This window comes from Aphelocoma coerulescens, chromosome 23 (genome assembly GCF_041296385.1).
Source record: "Aphelocoma coerulescens isolate FSJ_1873_10779 chromosome 23, UR_Acoe_1.0, whole genome shotgun sequence".
Classification (NCBI taxonomy): Eukaryota; Metazoa; Chordata; class Aves; order Passeriformes; family Corvidae; genus Aphelocoma; species Aphelocoma coerulescens.
Genome location: NC_091036.1, coordinates 7,291,057 through 7,317,046, shown reverse-complemented (window position 1 = coordinate 7,317,046; position 25,990 = coordinate 7,291,057). Strand labels below are relative to the sequence as shown.

At 59.5% G+C, this 25,990-nt stretch overlaps 4 protein-coding genes across 8 annotated transcripts; 2 read left to right on the top strand and 2 right to left on the bottom strand.

Annotated features, from left to right (window-relative positions):
• Nucleotides 1-611: 611 nt before the first annotated feature.
• Nucleotides 612-8,880, bottom strand: PDIK1L (PDLIM1 interacting kinase 1 like). Of its 3 annotated transcripts, none has more exons than XM_069035711.1 (3): nt 8,802-8,880; nt 6,470-7,873; nt 612-3,691 (listed from the first exon to the last, which is right to left on the bottom strand). In XM_069035711.1, the coding sequence occupies exons 2-3, from the start codon at nt 6,752-6,754 to the stop codon at nt 2,951-2,953; spliced, it is 1,026 nt and encodes a 341-aa protein (XP_068891812.1). In that variant the 5' UTR covers nt 6,755-7,873; nt 8,802-8,880; the 3' UTR covers nt 612-2,950. The 3 variants fall into 3 exon arrangements, with proteins under 3 accessions (XP_068891812.1, XP_068891814.1, XP_068891813.1); XM_069035713.1 differs by having other exon boundaries at nt 6,470-6,771; nt 8,802-8,877; XM_069035712.1 differs by having other exon boundaries at nt 6,470-7,876; nt 8,802-8,854.
• A 2,097-nt stretch (nt 8,881-10,977) lies between these two features.
• TRIM63 (tripartite motif containing 63) lies at nt 10,978-14,953 on the top strand. Of its 3 annotated transcripts, none has more exons than XM_069036178.1 (9): nt 10,978-11,181; nt 11,290-11,456; nt 12,615-12,780; nt 13,065-13,160; nt 13,322-13,555; nt 13,658-13,680; nt 13,835-13,959; nt 14,061-14,138; nt 14,243-14,953. In XM_069036178.1, the coding sequence occupies exons 1-9, from the start codon at nt 11,023-11,025 to the stop codon at nt 14,251-14,253; spliced, it is 1,059 nt and encodes a 352-aa protein (XP_068892279.1). In that variant the 5' UTR covers nt 10,978-11,022; the 3' UTR covers nt 14,254-14,953. The 3 variants fall into 3 exon arrangements, with proteins under 3 accessions (XP_068892279.1, XP_068892280.1, XP_068892278.1); XM_069036179.1 differs by having other exon boundaries at nt 12,612-12,780; nt 14,064-14,138; XM_069036177.1 differs by having other exon boundaries at nt 12,612-12,780.
• Nucleotides 14,954-15,493: 540 nt separating this feature from the next.
• On the top strand, nt 15,494-17,764 carry SLC30A2 (solute carrier family 30 member 2). Its single transcript, XM_069036033.1, has 8 exons — nt 15,494-15,562; nt 15,714-15,913; nt 16,142-16,288; nt 16,571-16,724; nt 16,815-16,971; nt 17,167-17,272; nt 17,367-17,501; nt 17,576-17,764. The coding sequence occupies exons 1-8, from the start codon at nt 15,513-15,515 to the stop codon at nt 17,719-17,721; spliced, it is 1,095 nt and encodes a 364-aa protein (XP_068892134.1). The 5' UTR covers nt 15,494-15,512; the 3' UTR covers nt 17,722-17,764.
• A 443-nt stretch (nt 17,765-18,207) lies between these two features.
• Nucleotides 18,208-25,772, bottom strand: EXTL1 (exostosin like glycosyltransferase 1). Its single transcript, XM_069036172.1, has 11 exons — nt 25,171-25,772; nt 23,739-24,973; nt 20,889-20,982; nt 20,701-20,808; nt 20,180-20,299; nt 19,964-20,096; nt 19,765-19,883; nt 19,374-19,469; nt 19,196-19,282; nt 18,851-19,011; nt 18,208-18,775 (listed from the first exon to the last, which is right to left on the bottom strand). The coding sequence occupies exons 2-11, from the start codon at nt 24,671-24,673 to the stop codon at nt 18,346-18,348; spliced, it is 2,283 nt and encodes a 760-aa protein (XP_068892273.1). The 5' UTR covers nt 24,674-24,973; nt 25,171-25,772; the 3' UTR covers nt 18,208-18,345.
• Between the last annotated feature and the right edge of the window lie 218 nt (nt 25,773-25,990).

The window sequence follows — 25,990 nt, the reverse complement described above, 5'->3', positions numbered from 1 at the left end:
AGGGCATTTCCCTGCAGAGTTCCCTGCCCTCCCTCTGGGCTAAATATATTTAAAGTACAGTATATATTATATATATAGTTTATATATATATATATGGGTTATATATATATATGGTTTGTTTTTCATTTTGTGGGGAAGGAATTCAGCTTGTGTCTGTATTTAAAATCACCACTCTTAGAACTAAACCAAAAGTGGGACTTTCTCCTTTACTAAAGGTCTTTATTCTTAACCCCCCCAAAAAAAATGAATCTAAATCCAAACTGCATTGACTTAAGCACAAGGCTTCTGCCAGGTGGGAATCTGCCCACTCCTGGCACCAGGAATCCACAGGTGCAGGCACAGGGGAGAGCACTGGGCTCGGGTTTGTTGTGGGTAAATTCCAAGAGAAGCTCATTTACAGCATTTCCAGTCTGCAGAACCCTCTGTCCAGAGCACTGCTAATTAAAACATGCAAATGAGGCCTACACTTGCCTGTCATGGATAAGTAATGAAGTTTCCTCACCTTTATTCCTGAGGTTTCTCAGGGCATGTGGGAGCAGCAGGATGCTGGAGGGCAGCACTGACACTGCACTGACCGAAAGCACTTCCCCATAAAAAGTCCTAAAACTTCATTGAAATTCAAGATTTTATTTCAAAAACAGTCATGAACTTAATAAATTACACAATAATTTTCCTCATTATAAATTCTCCATAAAATATATTTTACAGTTTTTAAAGAAAAACACGGAAAAAAAAATCTTTCCCAAGTGCTGGAAAGTGTCTTGACTTCGTGTCACGCTGGTGAACGACCCCGCAGCTGCTACAACAAACTTGATTCGTTTTCTCAAAACAAAGACCTCAGACAATAAAAATCAAAGAGAACACAGAACTCGAGGACTACCAGTGTCACCCAACAGCGAGGATAAGCACCATGAGGGGGATTTCAGGCTCCCCCGACCTATAAAGTGGCAATCAGTGCAAAGAAACACTTTGGGAGTCAAAAACCCCAAAACTTCCCTGTGCCATTCCCTCATTTCTGCCCTGCAGGCAGTGGAACCCTGCAGAGGGGAATCGGGTGAGTCACAAAGCACCTCAGAGGGGAGCAGTGTTACTCTGCAGGAGGTTCACACCCTGGTTGTGACTTCTGGCTGGCTAAGAGAAGGGGATGCTCACCCCCTTATTTTTAAAAAGCTCTCAAGTTTAAGGTGAATTATAAACCCCCCTTCAAACTTTACTCATCCAGTGACCCTGCTGAGATGTGAGAACTGGGAGGCAGAGCTGGCACAGAAGTGAAGTGTGTTTGTCTGAGGATCACTCCCTAAAACGATGAAGTGAAAGAAAATAACAAGAATTACAAACTAAGGCAGCTCACACAGCACCAGGTAAGAACCACCTGTGGCCTGTAAAGCCTCAGCAGCTGGGTGGAATCAGAATCTTTTCTGCTTTTGGAAAAACAAACCAAAAAAATGGTATTTTGTTTATTCACACTCAAAGAATAAACACTGAGTGCCCAGAACTGCTCCCCAAGCACCAAGAGGGAACAGTATTCAAAAGAAAATTATACATGGAAATACTTGCAGCCATTTTCAAGTAAGATTTGGGTGGAGTAAAAAAATTAAATTGAATTTATTAAGAAAACTGGCCTTTCCTGCAGCTTTAAAGGCAATTTTAACTCTGCTTGTTCCAACAGGTCAAACTGCACGGAAAAGGTCAGTCCTGCACCCAAAAGAACAAAGTGTTGTGCTGGTACAAAGAGCTTCTGTCAGCCCTGCAGAGTCAGGTGGCCTCAGCAAAACCTCTCCCAGCCTCAATCTGCTCTGTGCAACAAGAGCTGGGGATAAGCAGCCTCCAGCTGCTCCAAAGCTCCCCATCCTCCCATCTGTGCTTTCAAATAAAGATCACTTCTTTAAAAGGAGGAGAAATAAATAAATAAAAAAAAAATCAACCCAGGCTGCCACCCTTCACATACCTGTCACTGAGCCTTCTCCCAGCTCTGACACCAGGTGTGAGCCACGGGACAGAGCCACCTCTGTCCCCTCATCCCCACTGGATCAGGGGCAGTGCCAGAGAGGAAAAGGCCATGGCCAGGATTATCAGCAGGATCCAGTTAGTGGGAAAACTGTGCTGCCACTGCATTTTGAAGGGTTTTAAGAACATGCTGCTGGGATTCCCTCATCCATGTTTCCATCAGCTGAGGGCACAGAACTCTGCTGTGATAAATCCTCAAGGTGCTATTGGATTATAGACACCAGAGCAGAAAGCATGTTGAGAAAAGGCAGATTAATCGATAAATAAAAGCAAAATCAAATGATCAATGACCCAGCCCCCTGCCAGCACCTGACTGTACATTTTTAATTTGACTCCCTCGGTGATGAGCTCATTAAGCTCTGAGTGCTAAGATCAGCCACGTTAGCACTTCAAAAGCAGCTGATCCCCTTGCATTGCTTTTTTTTGTTTACAAAGTCAAGTCTCTGAAATCAGATAACAAAAATAAATAATAAAGTCATTCAGGCCTGGGGAAGAAGGAGTGTTTCTCACCCACCTTCCTCACCCAGTTTTCTAGCAGACCCCAGTCATCCAGACCCACAGCAAATAATTTAAGTGCCACACGCTCCCAGTCACTCATGTACATAAATATATACACAGATTACATTACAAAGCCTCAAGATTTGCACTGCCAGCATGCAAACCTTTTTCTTTTTCTTTTTTTTTTTTCCATGAGAGTTCCTAATACTGACATAGGAAACTGGAATGTATGAGACACTCCATGACAGAGTGCTGGAAATCAAGTAGTGTTGGCTCTTTCAACATCCCCCTGCCAGTGCACACCAAGGAACACCCTCACGTCTCACTCCGGGATTTTACACCACGGCCAACTCAACATTCCTGTCGGGAAACTCCAGCGAGGTGAAAACCACCCCCTGCAGGTGAGCTCAGGCTCTGCCTGCCAGGCAGCTCCCGCCGAGCCCCTTCACGTGTCCCAGCTGCTGTCCTTGAAGGCGATGTTGACCAGTCTCAGCTCCAGCTCGAAGGCGTCGGGCCGGTCCTGCGGGTTGGCCGCCAGCATCTCCTTGATCAGCTGCTTCATCCGGGCGTTCATGGACTTCTTCTTCACGGGGATGAGCAGCTCCATCTTGGGGTTCTCCAGCAGCGCCTCGCCCACGGGCACGATGGCCGTGCCCTGCTTCACGTAACTGCCCAGCAGCTCCTTCTTGGTCTCGGTGTCTATGAAGGTGATCCTCTCCAGCATGGCCCAGATGATGATGCCCAGGGCGAAGATGTCTGCCTTGGCCGTGTAGTGTCCCTCCCACACCTCGGGGGCCATGTAGAAGTCGGTGCCGCAGGCAGTGGACAGGAAGCATTTATTGACATTGACCGGCTCCTCGGGGTTCTGCCCGGAGGCCGAGCACACCTTGCTCAGCCCAAAATCCGCCACCTTCAGGGTGGGCTCCGGGTCGCTGGCGTCCACCCTGCTCTGGGAGATGAGGATGTTGTCGGGCTTGAGGTCCCGATGGATGATCTGGTTTTTGTGCAGGAAGGCCAGGGCGCTGCTGAGCTGCAGCATGAAGCTGGTGTTGGTCTTGCGGTTGGGCTTTCGGGACAGCAGGTACTCGTTCATGTCTCCTCCATCACAGAAATCCATCACAAACCACAGGTAATAAGCACTTTTGGGGTCAAAGGCTATTTCTCCTTTTAATGAGGTTTCTACAAGCTGCAACAGGGGAAAAGAAATGTCGTAACTACCTGATGAACATGAGAATGAAAGGATATGATGGAAAAATGAATGAAATCAGGATCTTCACGGAGAGGGGAAATTTGGGTTAATTATACAGACGGATTTCTTCCCTGTGGGGCTGCTGAGGCCCTGGCACAGGCTACCCAGAGAAGCTGTGGCTGCCCCTGAACCCCTGGAAGTGTCCGAGGCCAGGTTGGAGCAACCTGGGATAGTGGAAGGTGTCCCTGCCCACGGGAATGAGATGGGGCTTAAGATCCCTTCCAACCCAAACCATTCTAGGATTGTTTGATCCTCCTCTCAACAATCCAGAGAGCAAGATATTGCAACGGGGAAAAGTAAACATTATGCAAATGTTTTTATGGAAAAGAAAAAAAAAAAAAAATCACAATGTATTTGCCAGCCTCCTTATCTTCACTTGTGTGGAGCATATCAAGCTCAGGCTCCTGCCCAGAAGCGGAGCTCGACCCTGATAACAGAATTTTTAAAGATACCCAGTGGCCATTGCCCTCCCATCTGTCCCAGCTGGACAGTGTCCCACCCTGACAAAGCCTGTCCCACCCACTTTGCCAACAGCTTTTCGGGATAAACAAAGTCTCACAAGTAACTCCACGCAGCTGTATTTATCCGTGAGAGATTTTTAAAGCCTGTTCTCCATTCCTGACACATTAACGAATTCCAGCAAGTTAACACAGGACCCCTGAGCTCAGGAGAACACTGATCTACAGGCACAGCTGAGCACGGAACACCCTTCCCACCATCATTATCCGCATGGCATTTTCAGGAACACAAGCTGAGCAGCCAGTTCTTACAGCTGCTTCACACAGAAAGCAAAGTAAAACCTGCAATCACTTTTACTAATCCTGTTTACACACAATCCTGTTTACACAACTGCATTTGCCTCTTCAGCTCCTCTGAGGCAGCTCTGCAAGCAAAGTCCTGCAATTATTTCTGTTAGTAGTAAACCAGTGGATACTAAATCGATCTGGCTTTCAAAAATTGTGGTGTGTGTTAATACTCAGAGAGGCATTTTGAAGTGCTTTTAAAAAGGGACCTTTTCAAGAAAAGAAATGGTAGTACTTCACAGCTATCTTCCCAGACCAATTTAAACAGTAAATCTATTTTAGAGCTAAAAAATGTCTTATTTAGGGTTTGTAGTCAGGAACAGTGAGATTAAGGTATCTCAGGAGAGCAGGGAGTCTCCTCTGCCAACAGGGCACCAACGCAGCTCTGCCCTCCATGGAGTCACGGGAGCTGAACTTGCAGATGCTGTGTGAGTTAAGACAACAAAATCCACCCCCTACATCTGTGACAGTGGCAAAGCACCAGCAGACAAAGCTAACTCAGGACTCAAACTCCACAGATTTGGTTCAGCTGGCACTAAGAATCTGCCCCAGGAGAGGGTGACAGCCCTTCCTCAGTCTCCTCACACAGAGCAGCAGCTCAGCTCTGTGACATCACCTGGGAGAGGCGAGGCCGAGCCAAGGGGTGTCTGATTGTCCTTAGTTTAGCCCAGGCTACCAGAAAGTGACCCTGCCAGTCAGCTCAGCTCTGCCCTTTGCTCTTCCCTCTGGAGCAGCACAACCATCTGTGGTGTTTGTGCCTGGCCAGGGCCAGGTCCCTGTGCCAGCTGCTCTCCAGCACCACCATCCAAACCAGCGCTGGGGGTGACCTGGAAGCTCTTCCCCCACCTTACAATTCCACCCTGGGGCTTTCAAAGCTCCTCCCTGCACATCTGCCCTCAAGTTGGAAGCAATCCCTGGCAGCTCCACTAAAACCAGGAAGGTAAGGCACTGACTTCTCCCCCATGAGCTGGCCAGTATAATTTTAACCTAATCCCTGCATGAAAACAAGTCAGGAACGGCTCCCAAGCCACAGGGAGCTGGCAAAGCCAAGGATCCTGGTTCTCAGGCTCGGACAGCACCCGGCACAACGGGATCTGCAGGGCTGCTCACCAACAAAAGGCCCACAGCAGACAGCAGGAATGACAATGAAAACTGAAATGATGAGAGCTGACTAGGGATAACACAGCAAACACTGAGCAGGCTGCTGGCTTTTTAAACCAGGGACACAAATTTCTGCCAAGGGGTGATTTATACTTGGGGCTGCTTCTTGACAAGGGAATTAATTAGATTATCTTTCAGTGTCTTCCCAGAGCTACTTATTCTTCAAAAATACACATCTTCAAACTTAAAGGATGCTTTCAGACTGATATTTATTCCCTTATTTATCATACCTTCACCCCTCTTTGAAGAGCCTAATAGTTATTTATGAAAAAAAGCAACAGCTCATGATGTGCTACCAATTGCTTCTTGTTTCTGAAAGAATTTTAAGTGTTGGCTTCCTACAAATCAAGACCGTGACTTCCTCTTCCAAGGACACCCAGGATGGATTTCCTCCAAGCTCTATCCCAGGACAGGAGTGCTCTTTAACCTGCAGCAGGGCTGCTGCCAAGAACTCCACAGCCTGCACCTCCCCTGGGCTTCACCTGTGGGGCTTCCGCAAATTATCAAAGCAGATTTGCATGAAATACAAATTCTGGAGCCTTTTAGAGCAGCACGGCTCCAAGTCCCAAGATCCAGGTGATTGTTCAGTTTTTTTAAAGACCTCTATTAAATTCTGGGTGCCAGCAATGCCAACAATCCCCTCACCTATCTGAGCACACCTCAAAACCACGACCCTGGCTGCCCCACCTCCTTCCCCCCAGCTCCGCATCGTTACCGATTCCTTCCACCCCGTTCCCTCGGCTTCGTGTACCTGTAAATAAAGGGAGGAGCTGGAGCCATGGGACATCTTCTGCACCATGTCATCTTTCTGCAAGATGCACTCCTCCAGGTGAATGACGTTGGGGTGCTGGCTCTTGATACTGCTAAGGGCCCAGAACTCGCGCAGAGCCAGTTCCACGTTCTCCGGAGCGTGGCACCGGATCTTTTTCACGGCCACGCGGGCACAGGTCCTCCTGACGACCGCTTCGTACACCACACCATAACTGCCACGACCAACCTCCCGAATTAGATCGTACTTAGGCTGGCTACTCACCATCTTCAAGAGCAAAGGTTCTGGGGAAGGGGGAAAAACCCACAGAACTAAAACTTAGGCACAGGAACCGGGCTGTATTTTCCCCTCTAGGGGCTGGCGTGGCAGCGCTGGGCCTGCCCAGACCCCGCCATTAATGGGGGTTGAGTGCTAGAACATTCCAGAAGCTGCTCCATAAACCTGCACCTGTTGCCACGGGCCAGGTGGAAGCGAAATTACATCTTTTCATTAAAATTTCAAATACAGCCCAGTGCGTTCAAGGTGGCAACAATTCAAACCTAGACTGGTATCGTGCCGAGACAGGACTATCGAGAACGCTCCTGCTCCTCTCCCTCAGTGTCTTCCGTGAGCATCTGCAGGAATAACAGGAGGGTGTCATGCTCCCCATCCAGCCTGGAGAGCACAGGAGGTTCCAGTTGAAGCCCCTGGTTGGGCAGTGACAGATTTTAATTAACTGCCTTTTGTGGAGGTGACTGCAGGAGCAAATGTTTCTGTTATAATTAAGCTGTTTTGCTCAGAGAAGAGAAAGCTTCAATCGCTCCCGGTTTATTTTTTTGAGGTGACTGATTTTTCACCAAGTCTCCTCCGCACGAGGAATCTACAGCTATGAAAGGTTAAAAAGGGTAACTGATTGCAGAAGTTTGCAACCAGCATCTAACTTTCACTTTTGCTCAGCAGAGCAAGGACAAAAGTTAAGTTATTGCTCTGAAAGTAAAACAGAGAGAGAAAGAGAGACACACACACACACACACAAAAAAAAAAAAAAGCCACCAAACCCTGCTGCAGATTTATGACCCTCCCTGCACGCTGCCCTACAAGATTACAAACCAAACACCAGCACCACCTTCACACAACCAAACCAAAACGGGACACTGACTAGAGACAGGAATAAATTAAAAAAAAAAAAAAAAAGCCTGGCTAGCCAAGGATCACTGGTCAAACAGAATGAAACGCAAAACCAAAAGTAAATAAATAAATAAATAAAATCACACTGGTAGATCAGAACTACAATAGCTTTAAGACAGCCAGTGATAAAGGTAATTTTCTTTATGTCAGTAAACCAGGCAATAAGGGCCACATTGAAACAAACGCCTGTTATTAGTAGGAAGCTTTCAAGTATTTCCACTGCTTTAGGCAATTTTTTTTTTTTTAAGAAAAAAAAAAAGAAAAAAAAAGAAAAAGAGAGAGAAAAAAGGTATCATCAGTCTCAGGCAATGCTACAGAGATATTTCAACCTTTCAGCAAAGCTGTGTGATACACATTTGCAGTAAGGTTTTGAACCAAGATGTGACGTGTGTGAGAAACGCGTTACCAGGAGAATCCACTCACGGGATGGGCCGAGGCTGCACATGTAGCGGGGCCGCAACTTCAGATCAGAGCCTGAACATTGAGATCCGATGCGCCAACAAGGGCAGGATCTGTAATTTCACCAGCGGCCGAACAACTCCGGAGGAAAACACTGCGCTGCGTTACTCAAACACGGGCACACCGGGTTCCAAGCGGGCACGGAACGTCCCCCCGTGCCGGGGGCCGGCTGTCCCCGCGGCCGTGTCACCGCGCCGAGCCCCGGGGCCGCCCCCGGCCCTGCCCCGGCCCGCGGTGCTGCGGGAGCCCCGGGGCCGCCCCCGGCCCTGCCCCGGCCCTGCCCCGGCCCGCGGTGCTGCCCGGGCGCTGCGGGAGCCCCGGGGCCGGGCCCAGCCGAGCGGACACCGGGCCGGGGCCGCCGCTCGCTCCCGCGGGCCCGGGAAGCGCCGCCCGCCTCCTTAACGGCGGCAATTATGGAACAATACAAATGTATAAATAATAGAGATAACAGAGATAATACAAATGCCCCCCTCCTACTCGGGGCGGCCGCACCGGGCCCCCACCTGCGGTTGTGACGGGAAGCACCGGCGCACCGCTCGCCCCAGACGGGGGAGACGATGCCAGCCCGCTGGGCCCTGCCCGCCGCAGTGCGCACCGGGCCCCCCCAACCTGCAGAGCGGATCCCGGCCCGCTACAACCCGCCGGGGGCAATGCGAGGCCGCCCCCGGGCCGGGAGAAGCCGCGTTACCTCAACGCCGCCGCCGCCGCCGCCCGGCCGCCATCTTAGGGCTGCGCTCCGCCCGCCCGCCTCCCTCGGCCGCGGCCACGCCCACCGCGAGGCCACGCCCCCGGCGCAGCGCCCTGTGATTGGTCAGCTGAGGCGGCGGGGCGGGGCGAGCGCGGTGGGCGCTTAATGGTATTCATCAATCGATCAATTAATTAATTGCCTAAATTTCTGGTTGTTAATTAGGAAGGAATTGTTCCCTGCGAGGGCGAGGAGGCCCTGGCGTAGGTTGGCTGGAGAAGCTGTGGCTGCCCCTGGGTCCCTGGAAGTGCCCAAGGCCAGGCTGGAGCAGCCTGGGATAGGGGAAGGTGTCGCTGCCCATGGCAGGGGTGGGTTGGGATGGGCTTTAAGGTCCTTCCAAAACAAACGGTTCCGGGACTCTATGATTTATTGCTTGGTGGCCAGAAAAAAATCACTACAGCCCCTCGCACCCTTGGTTGTGCTCTAGCTTTGTGTGACGGTGACACAAGAGCTGCCGCCCCTCTCTGTTCCCTGTCCTGTGCCATGGCCACCTTTCCTCGCCAGGCTGCAGGGCTGGAAGTGCCCCCCGTGTCCAGGAGCTGGGGGCACAGGGCTCCTGTCACAGGTCCTGCTGTCTCCTCAACCATTGCAAAGCTCTCAGGGACATTTTGGGAGAAGCCAGGGCCACCCACTGCTCAGGGCCCTGCAAAGACCAAGGAGAGGGAGATTCATTCCCTGGAGAGTGGGCTCTCCAGGGTTAATTGGGAAGGATCCCGGGGGTGATTAGTGTCCTGGGTCCTGCCTAAGCTGTCCCAAGCCAATTAGGGGCCAATGAGCCCCTTGTGGGTTCGGAAAGCTGCTTAGGGCATTACAACCCCTCCATTCCTGTGAATCCCCTTAATCGAGTCCAGAAGCAATTAATTAATCAATGTCACCCTGGGCAGGGCCAGGTCGTGTCTGGGTCCGGTCAGTGTCCGACCCCTGCGCTGCCCTCCCCGGTGCCCAGCCAGCCCTGTTCCCCTGCCAGCGCCTGGCAGAGCCGCAGGGGCCAGAACAGGAACAATTTTGCAAGATGTGCTTGGCAGGTCCCGGCTCAGTCACTCGCTCCACACGTGAGCCAGGGCGGAAGGAGCCCCGAAACAGCTGTGGGGGGAGGCCTGGGGAGAGGAGGGGGTCAGTGCACCCCGACACCGTGTGCCTGTGCATCCACGCACACGTGTATCCATGCACCTGTATGCACCGACCCCTGCATCCCTGCATCCCTGCACACCTACACCTGTGTGCCCACACACCCTGCCCCCCTCCTGCCCGCAGTCGCTGTGGTCACTGCAGCAGGCCCCACCCTGTCCCCCCGCCGTGACCCATCTGTGGCAAGGGTAGAGTTACCCTCGCGGTGCAGCTGCCCGTGCTGACAGCTCTCCCTCTGGCCAGCACTGACCCTTGGCCAGCCGGCTGGGCATCGTGTCCGGGGCTGTTTTCAGCGAGGGCTGTGCTCACCCTCTGCCCCCTCATGTGTTTCTGGGTCAGGTTTTGAACCCCAGCAGCGGAGCCAGCTGGGTCATGGCTGTGACACCGGTGTGGGGAACAGCCTGAGCAGCCCCCGCTGTGTTTGGGGACACAGAGGAACCCCCAGCCCCTGCCTGGGGAGGGGGCACTCTGTTGCCTGTGACAGGGATGGGGGCTGCGTCTCCCCAGAGCTGCCTCTCCCCTCCAAGCACACAGGGAGCCACTGGCGAGGTGTGTTTGCACCCCAGAACTGGTCATATTTTGGGTGGGGAAAAGGACAAACTCTGGATAAGCCACCCCCTGCTGTGGCTGGCCCAGCTCTGCCTGATTTCTGGAACCATCGCAATGTCCTAATGACCACGGGGCTGGTTTTTGCCCCTCCTTGTCCCCATTCTGATGCTGTTTTGGGGTCCAGCCCCAGGCTGTGCTGCTCCCAGGGCGTGCAGCCATTTGGCCACGGGGCAGCGCGTGGCCCTGTTTACCCCACAGCTCCGGTTTAGGCATGTCCACGGCACGGGCGGGCAGGGCCTCCTGGACAAGCTGTGCCCATCTTGTTTACTGGCCCTTCCCGATGGCTGTCCACCGTGTGACAGGTGCTGTCCCCGGACACCCGACACCGCGTCGGGATTGAGATCCTCATGACCAGCGAGCGCCTTATAAATAGCGGGGCGAGGGGTGCTGGCAGCGAGAGCGGTGAGAGGAGAGCCCCGACGAGCCCATGGATTTCCAAGCCGGCATCCTGCAGGATGGCAGCCCCATGGAGAGCCTGGAGAAGCAGCTCATCTGTCCCATCTGCCTGGAGATGTTCAGCAAGCCCGTGGTGATCCTGCCCTGCCAGCACAACCTTTGCCGCAAGTGCGCCAACGACGTCTTCCAGGTGAGTCGGGGTCCCCGCGCCCATTCCGTCCCCACGCCCGGGCTGGGGGGCACTGGGATGTTTGTGGGGATACTGAGGGACCCCCTGATGTTCGTCTTCCCCTCCCAGGCCGCCAACCCGTACTGGCAGAGCCGGGGCAGTTTGATTTCGGGGGGCCGGTTCCGGTGCCCCTCGTGCCGCCACGAGGTGCTGCTGGACCGCCACGGCGTCTACGGGCTGCAGAGGAACCTGCTGGTGGAGAACATCATCGACATCTACAAGCAGGAGTGCTCCAGGTGGGCACGGGCAGCCGGGGCTGGGGGGGACAGGGGGATATGGGGACATGGGGATGTGGGGATGCCGCCCCTCCCGTGCCCCAGCTCCAGCACTGAGACCCCAGGAGATTACACCTGGGGGTCTTCCTGCTAGCTCAATGATCCCTGATTCAAATCTTTTCCTGACTCAAACCTTCCTCCCTCAGCCAAAATCTTCCTCCTGTGACTCAAAACTTCCTCCCCGGGCCCAAAACTTCCTCCCCCAACCCAATTCTCCCTCCTGTCCAGAGCAGTTTGTGCCTCTGGCTGTCCCAGGGGGATGGCGGATCCCTGGGGGGGTGGTGGCAACTGGGCACGTCCTGCTGCTCCCCAAAAGCTCTTGCTGGAACAATCGGTGGGAGATAAGAGGTGTGGGGAACAAATCCAGGCTCTGCTCGTGACAACAGGCACTGAGGCTGATAAGGGGCAGAGGGACAGTTTGGGGGGGCCCCAGTGGGTACAAGGATGGAGCTGGGGGGAGACAGAGGGGTCAGAGGCTCTCAAGACAGAGCAGTGGCCCCGGCCAAATTCCCTGAACCACTGTAAATATTGTGTGAGAGCCATGGGGACGGGGACGATGGCACGTGGCAGGTGTCCGCGGCTGCCGGGGGGTCCGGGGGGCCCAGCCCTGTCCCTGCTTCAGAGGGTTGGCTTGTGCCCATGTCCCTCCTTGCTGTCGATGGGACAACGGAGCTGCAGCCCCCGTCTGGGACCCCCCGGGGGTTTCTGGGTGCCCCCACCCCGGTCACACGATGGGTGACGATAAATCCGGGCAGCACGAGGCTAAAATTAGGCACTGGTGCAGCGCCTCTGGACCGCAGCCCCCCCGTCCCCAGCGCCACCCGCTGCCATGCCCAGCACCACGGTGGTTTAAACGGGGACCTACTGGGGTTTACACAGGCACAGAGGTTGGTGGTTCCCCAAGGAGCAATTGTGGGGTTATGCCAGGATCTGGCCTCTTTCCTGGGGACCTGATTTTGGGGTGACTGTGCAGCATCAGTGGGGGTGTCACCACGCTGGGGGTGATGCCGCAGTGGGGACACCATCGTGGCAGGGGTGTCCCTGCAGCGGGGACATCGCCCTGGTGGGGATGTCACCGTGACAGGGACATCACCGTGGCCATGCCACCCTCTCCAGCAGGCCACTGAAAAAGGGGGAGCACCCCATGTGCAAGGAGCACGAGGACGAGCGGATCAACATCTACTGCGTCACCTGCGAGGTCCCCACCTGCTCCATGTGCAAAGTGTTCGGTGCCCACAAGGACTGCGAGGTGGCCCCGCTGCAAACCGTCTTCCAGGGACAGAAGGTGCCGTGGGGGGGACCCGGGGGGGCTGCGGGGGACACGGCTGGGCCGGGGCCATGTGCTGAGCCAGGACAGTCACAAATAACAGCGGGACTGGCTCACGGGGTATTAATAGCCCCCGGGTGACTTCGCCCAGGAGACAGACTATATTTAGAGCAGCTGTGGCTGGTGAGGGGTGTGGGGGAGCAGAGCTGGGGACAAGCAATGCCCAGCCTGTCCCTGCGTTGGGATGGGAGAAGTTCTCCTCTCCACAGGAGTTAAAATTTCTTCCATCTGTCCCTCACCAGACTGAGCTGAACAACTGCATCTCCATGCTCGTGGCGGGGAATGACCGGATCCAGACTATCATCTCCCAGCTGGAGGACTCCTGCCAGAGCACCGAGGTGAGGAAAGGAGGAAAAGGAGCCCCACAAAAACCCGGGGGTGAAACCTTAGCGGGGGATGGCCGGGAGTGGGGCAGAGCCCATGGAGATGGGAAGCCCTTGGGATGTTGCAGGTGCTGGAGGGACACAGAGGTGGCATCCCTTGTTCCTTGTCCCCGCAGGAGAACAGCGAGGCGGCCAAGCGGGAGCTCTGTGCTCGCTTTGACGCCCTGGCAGCGCTGCTGGAGGAGAAGAAGGCGGAGCTGCTGCAGCGCATCTCCCAGGAGCAGGCGGACAAGACCGCCTTCATCCAGAGCCTCATCTGCCAGTACAAGGAGCAGCTGGAGAAGTCCAGCCGGCTGGTGGAGACAGCCATCCAGGCAGCCGAGGAGACCGGAGGGGCCGCCTTCCTCATGGTGAGACCCCCAAACCTTCCCCCTCCCCGCTGGTACCCCCCATGGGGGTCACACTGTGTGCGGCTTCACTCATCTCCTCCTTCCCCTTCTCCCTCTCCACAGAATGCCAAGCAGCTCATCAAAACGTAAGTGCTCAGACTGGGGAAATCTCCATGATCCAAGCCCCACGGGCAGGATTTGGCGAGTGGGGGGATGCCCTGACCCCCTGCCCTGGTGCCCCAGGCTCCCCCCGCTCAGCGAGGGGACAGGGACACACACATCCATGCTCTCCCTGCCCAGGATCGTGGAGGCCTCCAAGGGTGGTCGCCTGGACAAGATCGAGCAGGGATATGAGAGCATGGATGCCTTCTCCGTGAGCCTGGACCACCTCACCGAGGCCGTCCATGCCTTGGACTTCGACCCCGGTAATTCAGCCCCCAATGCCCCTTTACCGACTCCCACCCACCTGGTGACACCATTTGCTGTTCCTGGTGGCTCCTGGTGACCTTTGGCCGCTTGGTTGCAGCAGAGGAAGATGAGGAGTACTTTGATGGGGAGGAAGAAGAGGTGGAAGAGACCTCAGCGCCCGAGAGGACAGTGATGGGTAAGGGGCAGGGCTGAACCCACCTCCCCAGGACCCTCAAGCACCCGTGGGGGAGCTTTGCGGGCTTAGACCCTCCTTGATCACCCCATCCTCTCCCTCGGCAGCTTCCCTGTAGCCACAGCAACGTTGCCGGCGCGGGAGAAACGCCCCCGGGCACAGGATGTCCGGCGACGGATTTGGGATGGGGGGGACACACGGCAGGGACCGGCAGCCTGGCGAGCCGGCGCCTGCTCCAGCACAGGACACTTTTCTATACGGGTGCAAATAGGACAATTCCGCACGTTTTGTAATTCCCTTGTTTTGTATATAATTGTCACGGATTTGAAATTTGTGTATTTTGTAAAGAAAACCGGTGCTTTGAGTGGTTATTTCTTCCTCGCCTCTCGCTCTCGGCTTTCCAGCCCCGCGGTGGGCACGGGGGTGAGAGTGGGGTTGCCAGGCTGGTGCCATCACCGGTGTCCCTGCCAGCGCCGGTCCAAGAGTCCGGTCGGTCCAACTCTTAATTTCCAGCCTCATTAGCACCTCTGGCAGTGCTGGCAGCCACTCCTGGCCGCCTGCCCGGGATGTAACAGGTCGGCACCGGGCAGGATTTGTCTCCTGGTGGGGGGATGCCCTGTCCAGAGCCCGCTCGGGGTTGGGGATGTGTCACAGAGGGGCTGAGGATGCTCCAGGCTGGGCCAGCCCCCGAAATGGGGATGGTCTTGGCATCGAGCTGCTGATTTGCTGCGGACTGAGCTCAAAAATACACCTTGGATGCAAAAACACACCATAAATGCAAAAAATACATCCTAAATGCAAAAATACCCCGTAAACGCTTTTCTCCTGCAAAAAACACAAGTCCGGCTCAGCGGGGGCCAAGGGGGAAACTGAGGCAGCACCCAGAGCTGAGCCACAAGCGCAATTAGCCCCAGGGCAATTAACGCCGCTCACCCAGGGCGGGGGGCAGGAGTCCCGGCTGTGGAAGGGTGGTCGGGCTCCAGGCTTATCCATCCCATGGCTGGATCTAAACTGGGGGGTTCCGAGGGCTCCCCAAGGCGGGGAGGGGGGCGGTCACCGTGTGCCTTTGGAGGGGACACTGGGATGTTCCGTCCCCTCTGCCGCGGGGGCTGCAGCCATGCCCGGGTGTGCAGCTCCTGGGGACGCTATGGGGGGGTCCCAGAGCAATCCCCCCACACCAGCAGCCCCCCGAGTGGCGGGCGAGGGGGCCCAGCCCGGGGCAGGCTCCGCGGGCGCTTTGCAGCCGGCTTGGCCGTCCCTCCTCCAGCCGGGATTTGCACACGAATCCCGGCTCTTCACACGAGCCGAGGCCACCGGCTGCCACCAGCGCCGGCCACACGCCGGGGTCACCACGCCGACCTCCCGACCCGGAGGAGGATGGCAGCCGGCGACGAGAAACGGCACCTCCTGAGCGAGGGCGCAGGCGGGTACGGGGGTGCCCGGGGGGGTGCGGATGTCGTGTCCCCTCTTTGCCGTGGGGCTCCCGAGTGGGGTCTGGCCGGGGAAGGGGCTGGGGGGAGCATTCAGGGTCCAACCCGCTCCCCAAAGTCCAGCCCCAGCCACCCCTTTGCCCGGCAGGTTCTATGTGGGGGCTGCGCAAAAGGACGGGCACAGCTCGGTGCAGGGACAGGCGCCCGCCCTGGAGCTGGGGACGCGGCGTGGCCAGCACTGCCACACGCGGGGGGCCGACGGCCACCCCGGCCAGCAGCAGCGGGCGCGCAGGAAGCTCTACCTGGCCGCTGGCATCTGCCTCTTCTTCATGGTGGGGGAAGCCGTGGGTGAGTGCTGGGTGCAGGGTCCAGTGGGGTGGTCCCTGTGGGGTCACCCCGAGTGGCTGCCCAGAGCCCCTCTTGTCCTGATTCCCTGCTGTGGGTGCGGCCAGAGCTCCCTGTTGGCTTTCTGTGGCTCAAAACACCCAGTGGGACCCCACTGTGGCGCGGGGTGAGCTGATCTGTGCCCAGCTCGGGGCAGGCCCCCCGATGTCCCCCAATGTCCTGTGTCCGCAGGCGGGTACCTGGCGCACAGTCTGGCCATCCTGACGGACGCTGCCCACCTCCTGACGGACTTTGCCAGCATCATGATCAGCCTCTTTGCGCTCTGGGTGTCCTCACGTCCCCCCACCAAAACCATGAACTTCGGGTGGCACCGGGCAGGTAACGCGGTGGCACCGGCCCGGGGATGCCATCGGAGCACCCTGGGGTGCCCTCCCCGTGGGGACCAGGTGCTCTGGGGTGCCCTGAGGGACCCGGGGAGCTCTGGCAAAGTCCTGGCACCATGAGCAGGGCAAGGCAGAGGCGCTGCCAGCCCTGTGCAAGGAGCATCCCTGGGAATGAGCGCCAGGTGTCCTCACTGTCCCAACACTGCCGGGGAGCCGGGAATGGTGCTCAGAATGGCCCGGCAGTGAGGCAGCAGTGTGGGGTGGGGTCTCTCCACAGAGATCCTGGGGGCCCTGCTCTCCGTGCTCTCCATCTGGGTGGTCACAGGGGTCCTGGTCTACCTGGGGGCCCAGCGCCTGCTCTCGGGGGACTACGACATCGAGGGTGGGGTCATGCTCATCACCTCCGCCTGCGCCGTGGCCGTCAACCTCGTGTACGTACGGCCACGTGGCTCTCGCCCTCCCAGGGTGTCCCCTCCCTGAGCCTGGTGGCCCCTGGGGTGTCACCAGTGCCCTGCCCGCAGGATGGGGGTGGCTCTGCACCAGACAGGGCACGGGCACAGCCACGGGGCAGCCGGCGAGCAGCCCAACGCCAGCGTCCGCGCCGCCTTCGTCCACGTCGTGGGGGACCTGCTGCAGAGCGTCGGCGTCCTCATCGCCTCCTACATCATCTTCTTCAAGGTCTGGGTGGTACCGCGGGCAAAGGGGGTGCTGGGGGCAAAGGAGGTGCTGGGGACACGGGGACAGCAGCTCCAGACAGCCGTGGCCAGGCACAGGGAGACAGAGAGGACTGTGTGCCCGCCCTACCGGTCCCGATGGGGATTTGGGGTGAGGTGATGGTGCTGGAGGGGCCTCACCCCCTCCCACCCCCTCCAGCCTGAGTACAAGTACGTGGATCCCATCTGCACCTTCCTCTTCTCCGCGCTGGTGCTGGGGACGACGCTGACCATCCTCCGCGACGTCCTCCTCGTCCTCATGGAGGGTAGGGACCCACCGGGGAGGGGGACTGGGCCACGGGGTCACCCGTGGGTGCCGTGGGCCCTGTCCCTGCAGCTCCCGCGGCTCTGCCTCCGCAGGGACCCCCAAAGGGATGGATTTCAACGCGGTGCGGGAGACGCTGCTGGCGGTGCGGGGCGTGGAGGCCGTGCACAGCCTCCACATCTGGGCGCTGACGGCGGCGCAGCCGCTGCTCTCGGTGCACATCGCCATCAGTGAGTGTGCAATGTTGGTTGGGGAGGGTCGGGGCTCCCCCGCACCCCGACATCCCCAAATTCTCTCCTCGCAGACGCGGCTGCCAGCGCGCAGGAGGTGCTGGAGGAGGCCAGCTCCCGGCTGCAGGGCGCCTTCCGCTTCCACACCACCACCATCCAGGTGGAGAGCTACTCCGAGGAGATGCGGGACTGCCGGGAATGCCAGCCCCCCCGCGACTGACTCCCGCCCTCGCGTCCCGGGGGGACTTTTTATGTGTGGGAAATAAAGCAGAGCACACGGGGTGTGTGGGGGGATGTTGGGTCTGGGTGTTATCTCCGCTATCTGCAGGAGCCAAGGGCAGACCCGGGGCTGTGGCAGCCTGAGAGTGGCTGTTGGAGGCCAACCACCTAATATTCCCTATTTCTATTCAGCTGGGAGGAAAGGCAGCTGAAACACCCCTCTTCCCTTCTGCGGGGAGCGCTGCGAGGCAAGGGGGTGCTGGGCTGCCCAGGGACTGCAGGGGACCCAGCTGGAGCGAGGGAGGGAGGTCACACACACCTCTTATCGCTGCTCTGTTTGCCCTCGGGAAGGTGAAGGACTCGCCCTCCCCGCAGGGCTGGGGGAGCCTGCCCGGGTTATTCCCAGCGTGCCGATGGCAGAAGTGTTGGAGCACCCAAAAGCTGGTGCTCCCTGTGCTCCCCCTACATCCCACAGCCACCATCCGGATCCTACCGCTCCACCCTCCTTTATTGCACTGGTAAAACCCAATAACGAGTAAAACCCCGTCAGCAGCGGCCGCCTGCTCCCGCAGGGCTCTGTGCCCCGGGAACGGGGCACCCGGAGCCGGCCCCGACCCCGGCAGCCTCACGGCTTCTCCAAGCTTGGGTATTTCTTGCGCAGGACGGAGACCTGGTCCTTGAAGAGGACGGGGTCGAGGCGCAGCTGGGAGGACACCAGGGGCATGTAGCCAAACCAGTCGGCCAACTGGTTGAGGCAGTCCTGCCGCTGGGAGAAACGCCGGCTGCCGGCCGTGCCCCTCACCTCGGCAGGAGCAGAGTGCGGGGCTGAGGGGCTCCGCTGCCCGGGCGGGGGGGTCCCCGCAGCCCCATCCCTGCACTCTGCCTGCTGGGCCACCAGCTCCTTGTGCTGCTTCCGCTGGGTCACCTTGATGGGTGGCAGCTTGGTGACAGCGGCCACCAGGACGTTCATCAGGATGTCCTCGCAGGCGGCCAGCCCGTCCACCAGCTCCCGCAGCCCCGCGGGCAGGTACTCGGTGAAGAGGCTGTGGTAGTACCTGGGGGGAGAGCAGGGTGAGGGGCAGGATGTGGCTGAGCCCCCCGGCCCCACCAGCCCCGCCCCGGCTGGGTACCGGTGGTAGAAGGCGGCAGCGGTGAGGACGATGGAGAGCTCGTTGGTCCATCTGGAGGTGTAGCCCCAACGCCCCTGCTCGGGGTCCCAGAAGTGGCTCTGCGTGGGGAAGCCCACGATGCGCTCAGGGAAGCTGCGCCACACCAAGAAGGCAAAGTCCACCTGGCACAGGATGGGCACGGTGTCACCCACTGCGGTGTCACCCTCTGCGGTGTCACCCACTGCGGTGTCACCGCCCGCGGGGAGCTGCGGGAGAGGATCACCGCTGCCCCTGGAGGATTCAGGACATGGGGACAGCCTTGTGGTGACCACTGAGCACCCGAGGAACCCGGGAGCATGGCCTCACCTCGCTGGTGGAGAGGCTGGTGTCCTCGTCCAGGCTCAGCACCGCGTCCGTCTGGATGGCCTCGAAGGGGAAGAAGCGGTCGCTGAGCTATGCAGGGAGGACAGACAGGTTGGGCTGTGCCGTGGGTGGCTGCTCTGGCTCCCTGCCCGTGCCCCAGCTCCCTGCCTGCCCCTCTCACCTGCCTCCTGCCCTGGATGATGGTCAGAGGCACCGTGGTCTGGGGCCATTTCCCGCTCGGGGGTGGTGGCTTCTCGCAGCTCCAGAGCACCACGATCTGCAAGAGGGAGGACAGGTGTGTCCGGAGGGGTTTTCTGGGTTCCCTGCTCTAGCCCAGACCATCCCAAAACCATCTCATGGCAGTGTGGACCAGGATAAACCCCCAGGTGGTCCCACCTCCACCCCGAAGGGCTGGGGACACAGCTCTGCCCACTCCACTGACTCCACTGTCAGCCACCTCCTCTCATCCTTAAACCCACCCATCCCCTTCCTGATCCACAGGGCTCGGCCCCATTTATCCCGCTGGATCCCTGGGAGCTGCCCTGAGTGACGCGGGACTCAGCTCCTCCCACCTGGGCACAGTACTGGGATCCTGAGACGGCTTGGATGAGCCTGAGGATGGGCTGGGACAGGGATCCTGCTTGCGAGGCCGCCCGGATGAAAGCTGTGAACTTCTTGGAGGGGCTGTAGCCTGAAAAGAGGGTGGGAAAGGACAAGGGTTGTGGCACGCCCCGAGCCTGCCGTGCTCAGCCGGGACAGGCAGGATCCTACCGTGCTGCAGGTAGTAGAAGGGAAAATCCCCGAGGTGGGTGGAGAAGTCAGGCAGGACCAGGAGCCCCCCGGGCAGCGCGTTCCAGAGGAAGCGGGAGCGGGAGCGGTGTGGAGACAGCCGGTCCTTGATGATCTGCCAGAGGCCCGAGTGATGCTCCCAGCACCCCGGCGGTGACCCTGGCAGCTGGGGAGGGGGGCTCGGGGTGGGGGGCTCACCTCCAGCGTGGTGTGCACGATCTTGTCCACGGAGGAGAAGTAGGCATCCCACAGGAACTGGGTCTGCTGCTGGAAAGCCAGCACGCGCTCGGGGTGGATGCAGCGCACGGCAGAGGGGATCTGTGTGGGGTGGAGCAGAGGGGTCCTCACTCAGCTGCCCCCCAGCAGGGCTCCTTGCCTCTGCCACCTCCAACTATCCCAGCTGTCCCAAGGGACGGCCCCTGCCCAAGGATGTGGTGCCACCATCCCCCTGTGGTGCTTCACCTCCTCTCCCTGGAGCAGGATCGGGCCCAGGATTCCCAAGGGTTTGTGTCTGGAAGGATGCTCCCCACCTTCCCCCCGAGGTGAACAGTGGCCCAGGGCTGCAGCTGGAACGGGACCCCCATTCCAGGCTGGATCTGCCCCCAGGAGGACTGCCAGGCTCGCTGTGAGGGGTTCACCCCCAGACTTGGCTGGGGGCTCCACTGGCATTAGGATTGGGGGTCTTGTTCCTGGTGTGGGGCAGGATCTGGACGTGGTACCTGCAGCAGGAGCCTCTCACTGCCCACGACAGCAGCTTTGCCCCAGTCAATGACCTCGGCAAAGGGCAGCTCCCAGCCATCACTCAGCAGCACCGGGATGCAGGCGGCCTGTGGAGGGACGCCACAGGCTGGGACAGAGCCCCCGGACCCCAGTGAGGGGGTCCCCTGTCCCCCTGCCCACCCTGTACCTGCAGAGCCTCGAGGAAGCGGAAGGAGCCCAAGCGCCTGCCCCGGGGCACGATGCAGAAGGTGGAGTTGTGCAGCAGCTCCTGGTAGTCAAACCTGGGGTGGGAGATGGGGTGGGGGTCAGGCATGGCCCCCTCCCCCTTGTGAACATCTGGGGGATGCTGCTGGCGCCTGGCGGGTGTGGAGCCAGCCCAGAGCAGCGTTAGGATCGGTTTGGACTGAGTTTGGCTTTGAACATCCCTGGTTTTGTGGGAGCAGAGATCTCCTGGGTGATGAAGGGATGTACCCGGGCACCCCTTAAAGAAGGCACGACCCAGCTCCTCCCACCCTCCAGCAATGACACCCCACGCAAGGCCACCACCCGCGCCCCCGAGCCCGAAACTGCAGCGACTCCTGTGCCGTGCCCAGACTTGCTGGGCAGGACCAGCCCTGCCTGCCCTGGCAGCGTTCGGGGGAGGAATCAATGGGTGCCGACAGCGCGGGCCCCCGGCCGGGCTCGCCCGTGGGGCTGTCAAAGCCCCTTCTGTGCCGCGCTGGGGAGAGGCTCGGCCGCTGCCGGGTCCCTGCGGCCGCGCCGGAAAATCCAATATTGACTTTAGGTCGGGACAGACCCTGTCTGTTCCTGCCCGCGGGGAGGGGCAGCCGGGCCTGGATGGGCTCGGGGGGACTCGCATGGTTCAGCCGGGTGGGTGGGAGGCCAAAAAGCGCCCTTGAAATGTGTTGGTCCCCAGGAGGAAGGGTGTCCCTGAGGTGGGAACGTGGTGCTGATGCCAGGCTGGGAATTGAGGATGTCACCTCCGTGGGTGCTGGAGCACTCTGGAATGTGGGAAATCAGCCCCGATGCCAAGGCACAGAGTTTTACAATAAAATCCGCCTCTGGATGAACCTCCCCAATGTCTCCAAAGGATGCCAAAACCCTTGACTCGTTAACACCCAAACTCCTGGCCGGGCAACGGGAGGGGTGACAGTGCCCAGACCCCTCTCATGAAACCACAGCAGCGACAGCCACATCCCCGCGGCCAGACCCTGCTGCCACCGTTCCTCGGGGACCCCGAACCCTGCCGGGGCTGGCTGGGCAGCGGGACGCGTCCCGGGGGCAGCTTCCCCTCGCCTCAGCCGCGGAGCCGTGGGGAGGCTGGCGCCGGCCGGGCTGCGGGGCCGAAGCCTCCCGATGGAAATACTTCGCTCCTGACGCGCTGCGGTTTCCGGGCAATCGCCGTCAGGGCTTCCTTGTTTTGTCAGGAGCCGGGACGGGCGCCCGCCCGCGCTCCCTTCGCCCGGCCCCTCCGCGGCTCCGGGCAGGCACGGTGCCACCGGCACCGGCGGCTCCACGGAGCCTCTCCCAGCCCGCTCTGGCTGCTCCGGACGCGGGGCAGCACGGCCGCTCCGCAGCGCTGCCACAAGCCGCCCTTTATCCCAGCACAGAACCGGATTGTTTGGGGCAGCCCCTCGGGCATGAGGAGGGTGATGGAACCCCCTGCAAGGCCTCCCTCTGCTCCCCGAGCTGCCGCCACCGCGACAGCACCAACACACCGGGTGAACGGGGTTGGGGTCTCACTTCGTCCCCTCTCCGCTGGCCTGTCCCCTGTCCAAGTCTGGGAACATCTCCCGGGGCAGGAGGGCATCGATCCCTGCAGGAGGTCGGGCAGATCTGGCTCTGATGGAGATGATGGTGTTTTATTGCCCGGTGTCCCACAGGGATGAGCAGGATGGCTCAGGGTCACACAGGAGCACGCTGCCCTGTGCCACGTGTTCCCCATCGATCCGCTGCCCAAAGCCGTCCTGGGAGAGGTGTAAATCTCCCTGTATTTGCAAACAGCATTAGGGGATTACCTGGGTGGGCGGGTGGGGGCAGTTCTCATCCCGCTGCCCCTTGGCACAGGGTGGGGCTGACCCTGGGCCCCCTGTCCTGCCAACGCCATCCCAAAAAGACGTTTGCTGCAAGTGCTGACCCTGCTGGGCTGGTGGCACCCTCCAGACAGGGCCATGTGGTGCCTGACCCATCCCAAAGCCCCGGCTAATCCCAGTGCCAGCACCCCAGTTCCACTTTTACCTCCCGGCACCTCCTAAGACGCTTTGAGGATGATGCCCAACGTGGCCTCTCCCCATCTGCTCTCCAGCCGGGTGTCCGGGGGATGTCCCCAGGCAGTGGGATGGGGACCTGCCCATTGTCTGTGGGATGGGGTCTGTGTTTACCAGCCCTGGACTGGGCAGCTGGTGATGGGTCCCAAGTAACGGGATGGGGAGGTGAGGAGCTGGTGTGTGTCCCTGCAGCATGGAACCCCCAAACTCACAGAACTTTGTCCCCCCAATTTTTCCACCAGTGTGTCCATCACACGCTGCTGCAACCGTGCCCATTTGTGATGGGGGACACAAGGGGAGCCCCACCCACCACCACCAATTAAGCTCAGGGCTACCCACACTGGGACGCCCACAGACCCGCCACTTTTGTGGGATTTTCAGTGGAGCCAGTCAGGGGGGGATGTTTCGGGCTCATCTCCAAGAAAAACGTTTATGTTGGGGGAGAGCGGGAGGGGGGAGAAGAAAAGCGTCATTCATCAGCGTTCGGAAAAAGGGAAATCGTATTAGAGGCAGTGGCAGCGATTGCAGATAAGAGCCGCCCTCGCCAGATTACTCCAACTTTAATACAGAGCAGGAAAGCCCTGAGCAGTCAGCGCCTCGCTCCTCACCGTGCAATGAAACCCTCATCCATTTCAGGAGAGCCCAAAACTCCCCTCTCTGGAGGTCCAGCCACCACAGACGGCCACGGCTGCACCCCGCAGACAGGCAGGAACACTTGTGGGGTGTCCCGCCGCCCCAGACCCTCCTTTCCCGCCCCATCTCTGACTCACCTTTCATAGTCGATGTTATCCTTGTCACAGCGCGTGTCCTTGTGCTTCTCCCAGTCCTTGCCGTGCTTGCAGGTGGTGAGGGAGATGATGTCCTTCCCGTTGTGGATGTGGTGCAGCGCGTTGCGGGTGCCGGAGCCGATGCCGGTCAGGTACCGCTTGCCCTTGAACACCAACAGGTATTTCTTTTTGGGGGGCACCGAGTCCTGGTACAACCACCCCCTGTCCCCGCCACGCTGCGGGTGGTCCTTGGAGAAGAGAGGGATGGAGATGTCGAAGCCGGGCCGGAAGCTCTCGGTGTCGAAGCTGGCTTTGGCCAGGATGGCCTGGCCGATGTCGAAGCCCAGGTCGCCGGCGTAGTCGGGCCAGGTGCCCGAGTAGAGGTTGAAGATGAGGTGGTTCCGGCCGCCATTCCAGAGCGGGAAGCTGCGGATTTTCTCATCCACGTTCTGGACGTACTGGCCCGAGAGGTGGTCGCGGTCCAGCGTGTCGATGCTGAGGATGAACAGACAGGCTTCCTCGGGGTTCGCCGTGTGGTAGCGGGAGCGCTCGATGGAGCTGAGGATTTTGCCATAGGTCTCCGAGATGGGCTGGCCCCGCTCCTGGGGGTAGGTGAACACTTTGAAGCCGTGCTTCTCGCACCTGGAGAAGTCGAAGCAGGTTTCCATCCGGCATCTGCTGCTCTTGTAGACGCTCAGCCACGCCGCCCGCCGCTCCCAGGGGGACAGCAGGGAAGGATCCCCATCCCTCGGCAGCTCCTCGGCGTCCGCAAAGCTTTTGAGGAGGGACCGATCTGTCCAGCGGGGCCAGTTCCTCCGGGCTTCGGCTTTCTTCCCGGAAAAGAAAGAGAAACGGCGCAGCTGGTCCCCTCCAAAGAGGAAAAGCAGGAGCCAAGAGGCAAGGAAAGTCAGGAAAATGTATTTCTTCCTGGTCTGCATAGGTTCACACGCAGCCCCAGCTCCTCATCAGGCTCAGATGGGTGCCAGAGTCTGGTCGAGAGGCTGATGTCCCAAGCCCCAAGAGAGTGGTGGGAAGACTCCTGGCCCCCCTGTGCCCTTGCAGTCTGTGACAAACCCCACTTGCAGCCGGCTCTGCCCAGGGCTGTGCTGTTTTTTCGGGACCGTCCTGGTGTCCGGCTGCAGAGCAGAGCCCAGTGCCCCGGCGTCCCAGCCACTCACTTCTCCGGGCCCCCGAGCCGCGACAATGACATTTCCATCGCTTGGCCCAGCTTCAAATCCCTGGAGAAAGGGAGAGGTCGCGTCGTCACCGTCCTGTCGCCGCCAAACGTGTCACCACAAGTGGCTCCACACATCCCTGCGGCGGGATCCCCCTCTCCAGGCCCCTTGGGAATAAAACCCTGGGAATAAACCCTCCCGCAGCCACCGGAGCCCCCCTCTCTCCAACCTGCTCCTCCCCTGCCCGGTCCCCCCGTTACCTTCGGGGACTCGCGGCCCCGGGTGGGTGTCGGGCCGCCGTGTCCCGGAGTCTCGATCGCCGGCTGCCCGCGGCTCCGGGCTGCATCCCCGGCCGGGGAAGGCGGCGGAGCAGCCGCCGAGCCGCCCCGCCGGGCTCCCGGTGCGCGGCCGGGCGGAGGAGCCGCAGCGGGAGGCTCCGCGCAGCCCCGCTCCGGGGATGGGGCGCTGGGCGTGAGCGTCCCCCTCGTCACCTTGTCCGTCTGTCCGTGCGCTGGGCTCCGTTCCCGTGTCCTCCCGACTGCCTGTCCAAGACCCCAGCTGCCCGTCCTTGTCCTCCTGTCCCTCCCTGGGACTGGCTGTCCCCTGTCCGTCTGTCTGTGCCCTCCGAGGCTAGCTGCCCTCTGTCCGCCGTCCCCCACGGAGCTGGCTGTCGCCTGTCCGTCTGTCCCGCCCCGGGCTGACTGTCCGCTGTCCGTCTGTCCCCCCGGGACTGTCTGTCTCCTGTCCCCTCCCAGAGCTGGCTGTCCCTCGTCCGTCCGTCTGTCTGTCCCGCCCAGGGCTGGATGTCCCCTGTCGCCTCCCGGGGCTGGCTGTGCCCTGTCCGCCTGTCAGTCCCCGCGGGGCTGCCTGTCCCCCTGTCCCCCTGTCCCTCTGTCCGGCCGGTCCCGGTGGTCCCGCGTCCCCCCCGCGCTCCACGTGCCCCCCCCGCCCGCATCTGTTACTCGGCGCCCTGGCCCCGCCCCGCCCGGCCCCGCCCCGCCCTCCCATTGGCCCTGCGCTCACGGGGTGGGCGTGTCCTCCGGAGCCCCGCCCCGCCCCGCGCGCCCATTGGCCGCGCCC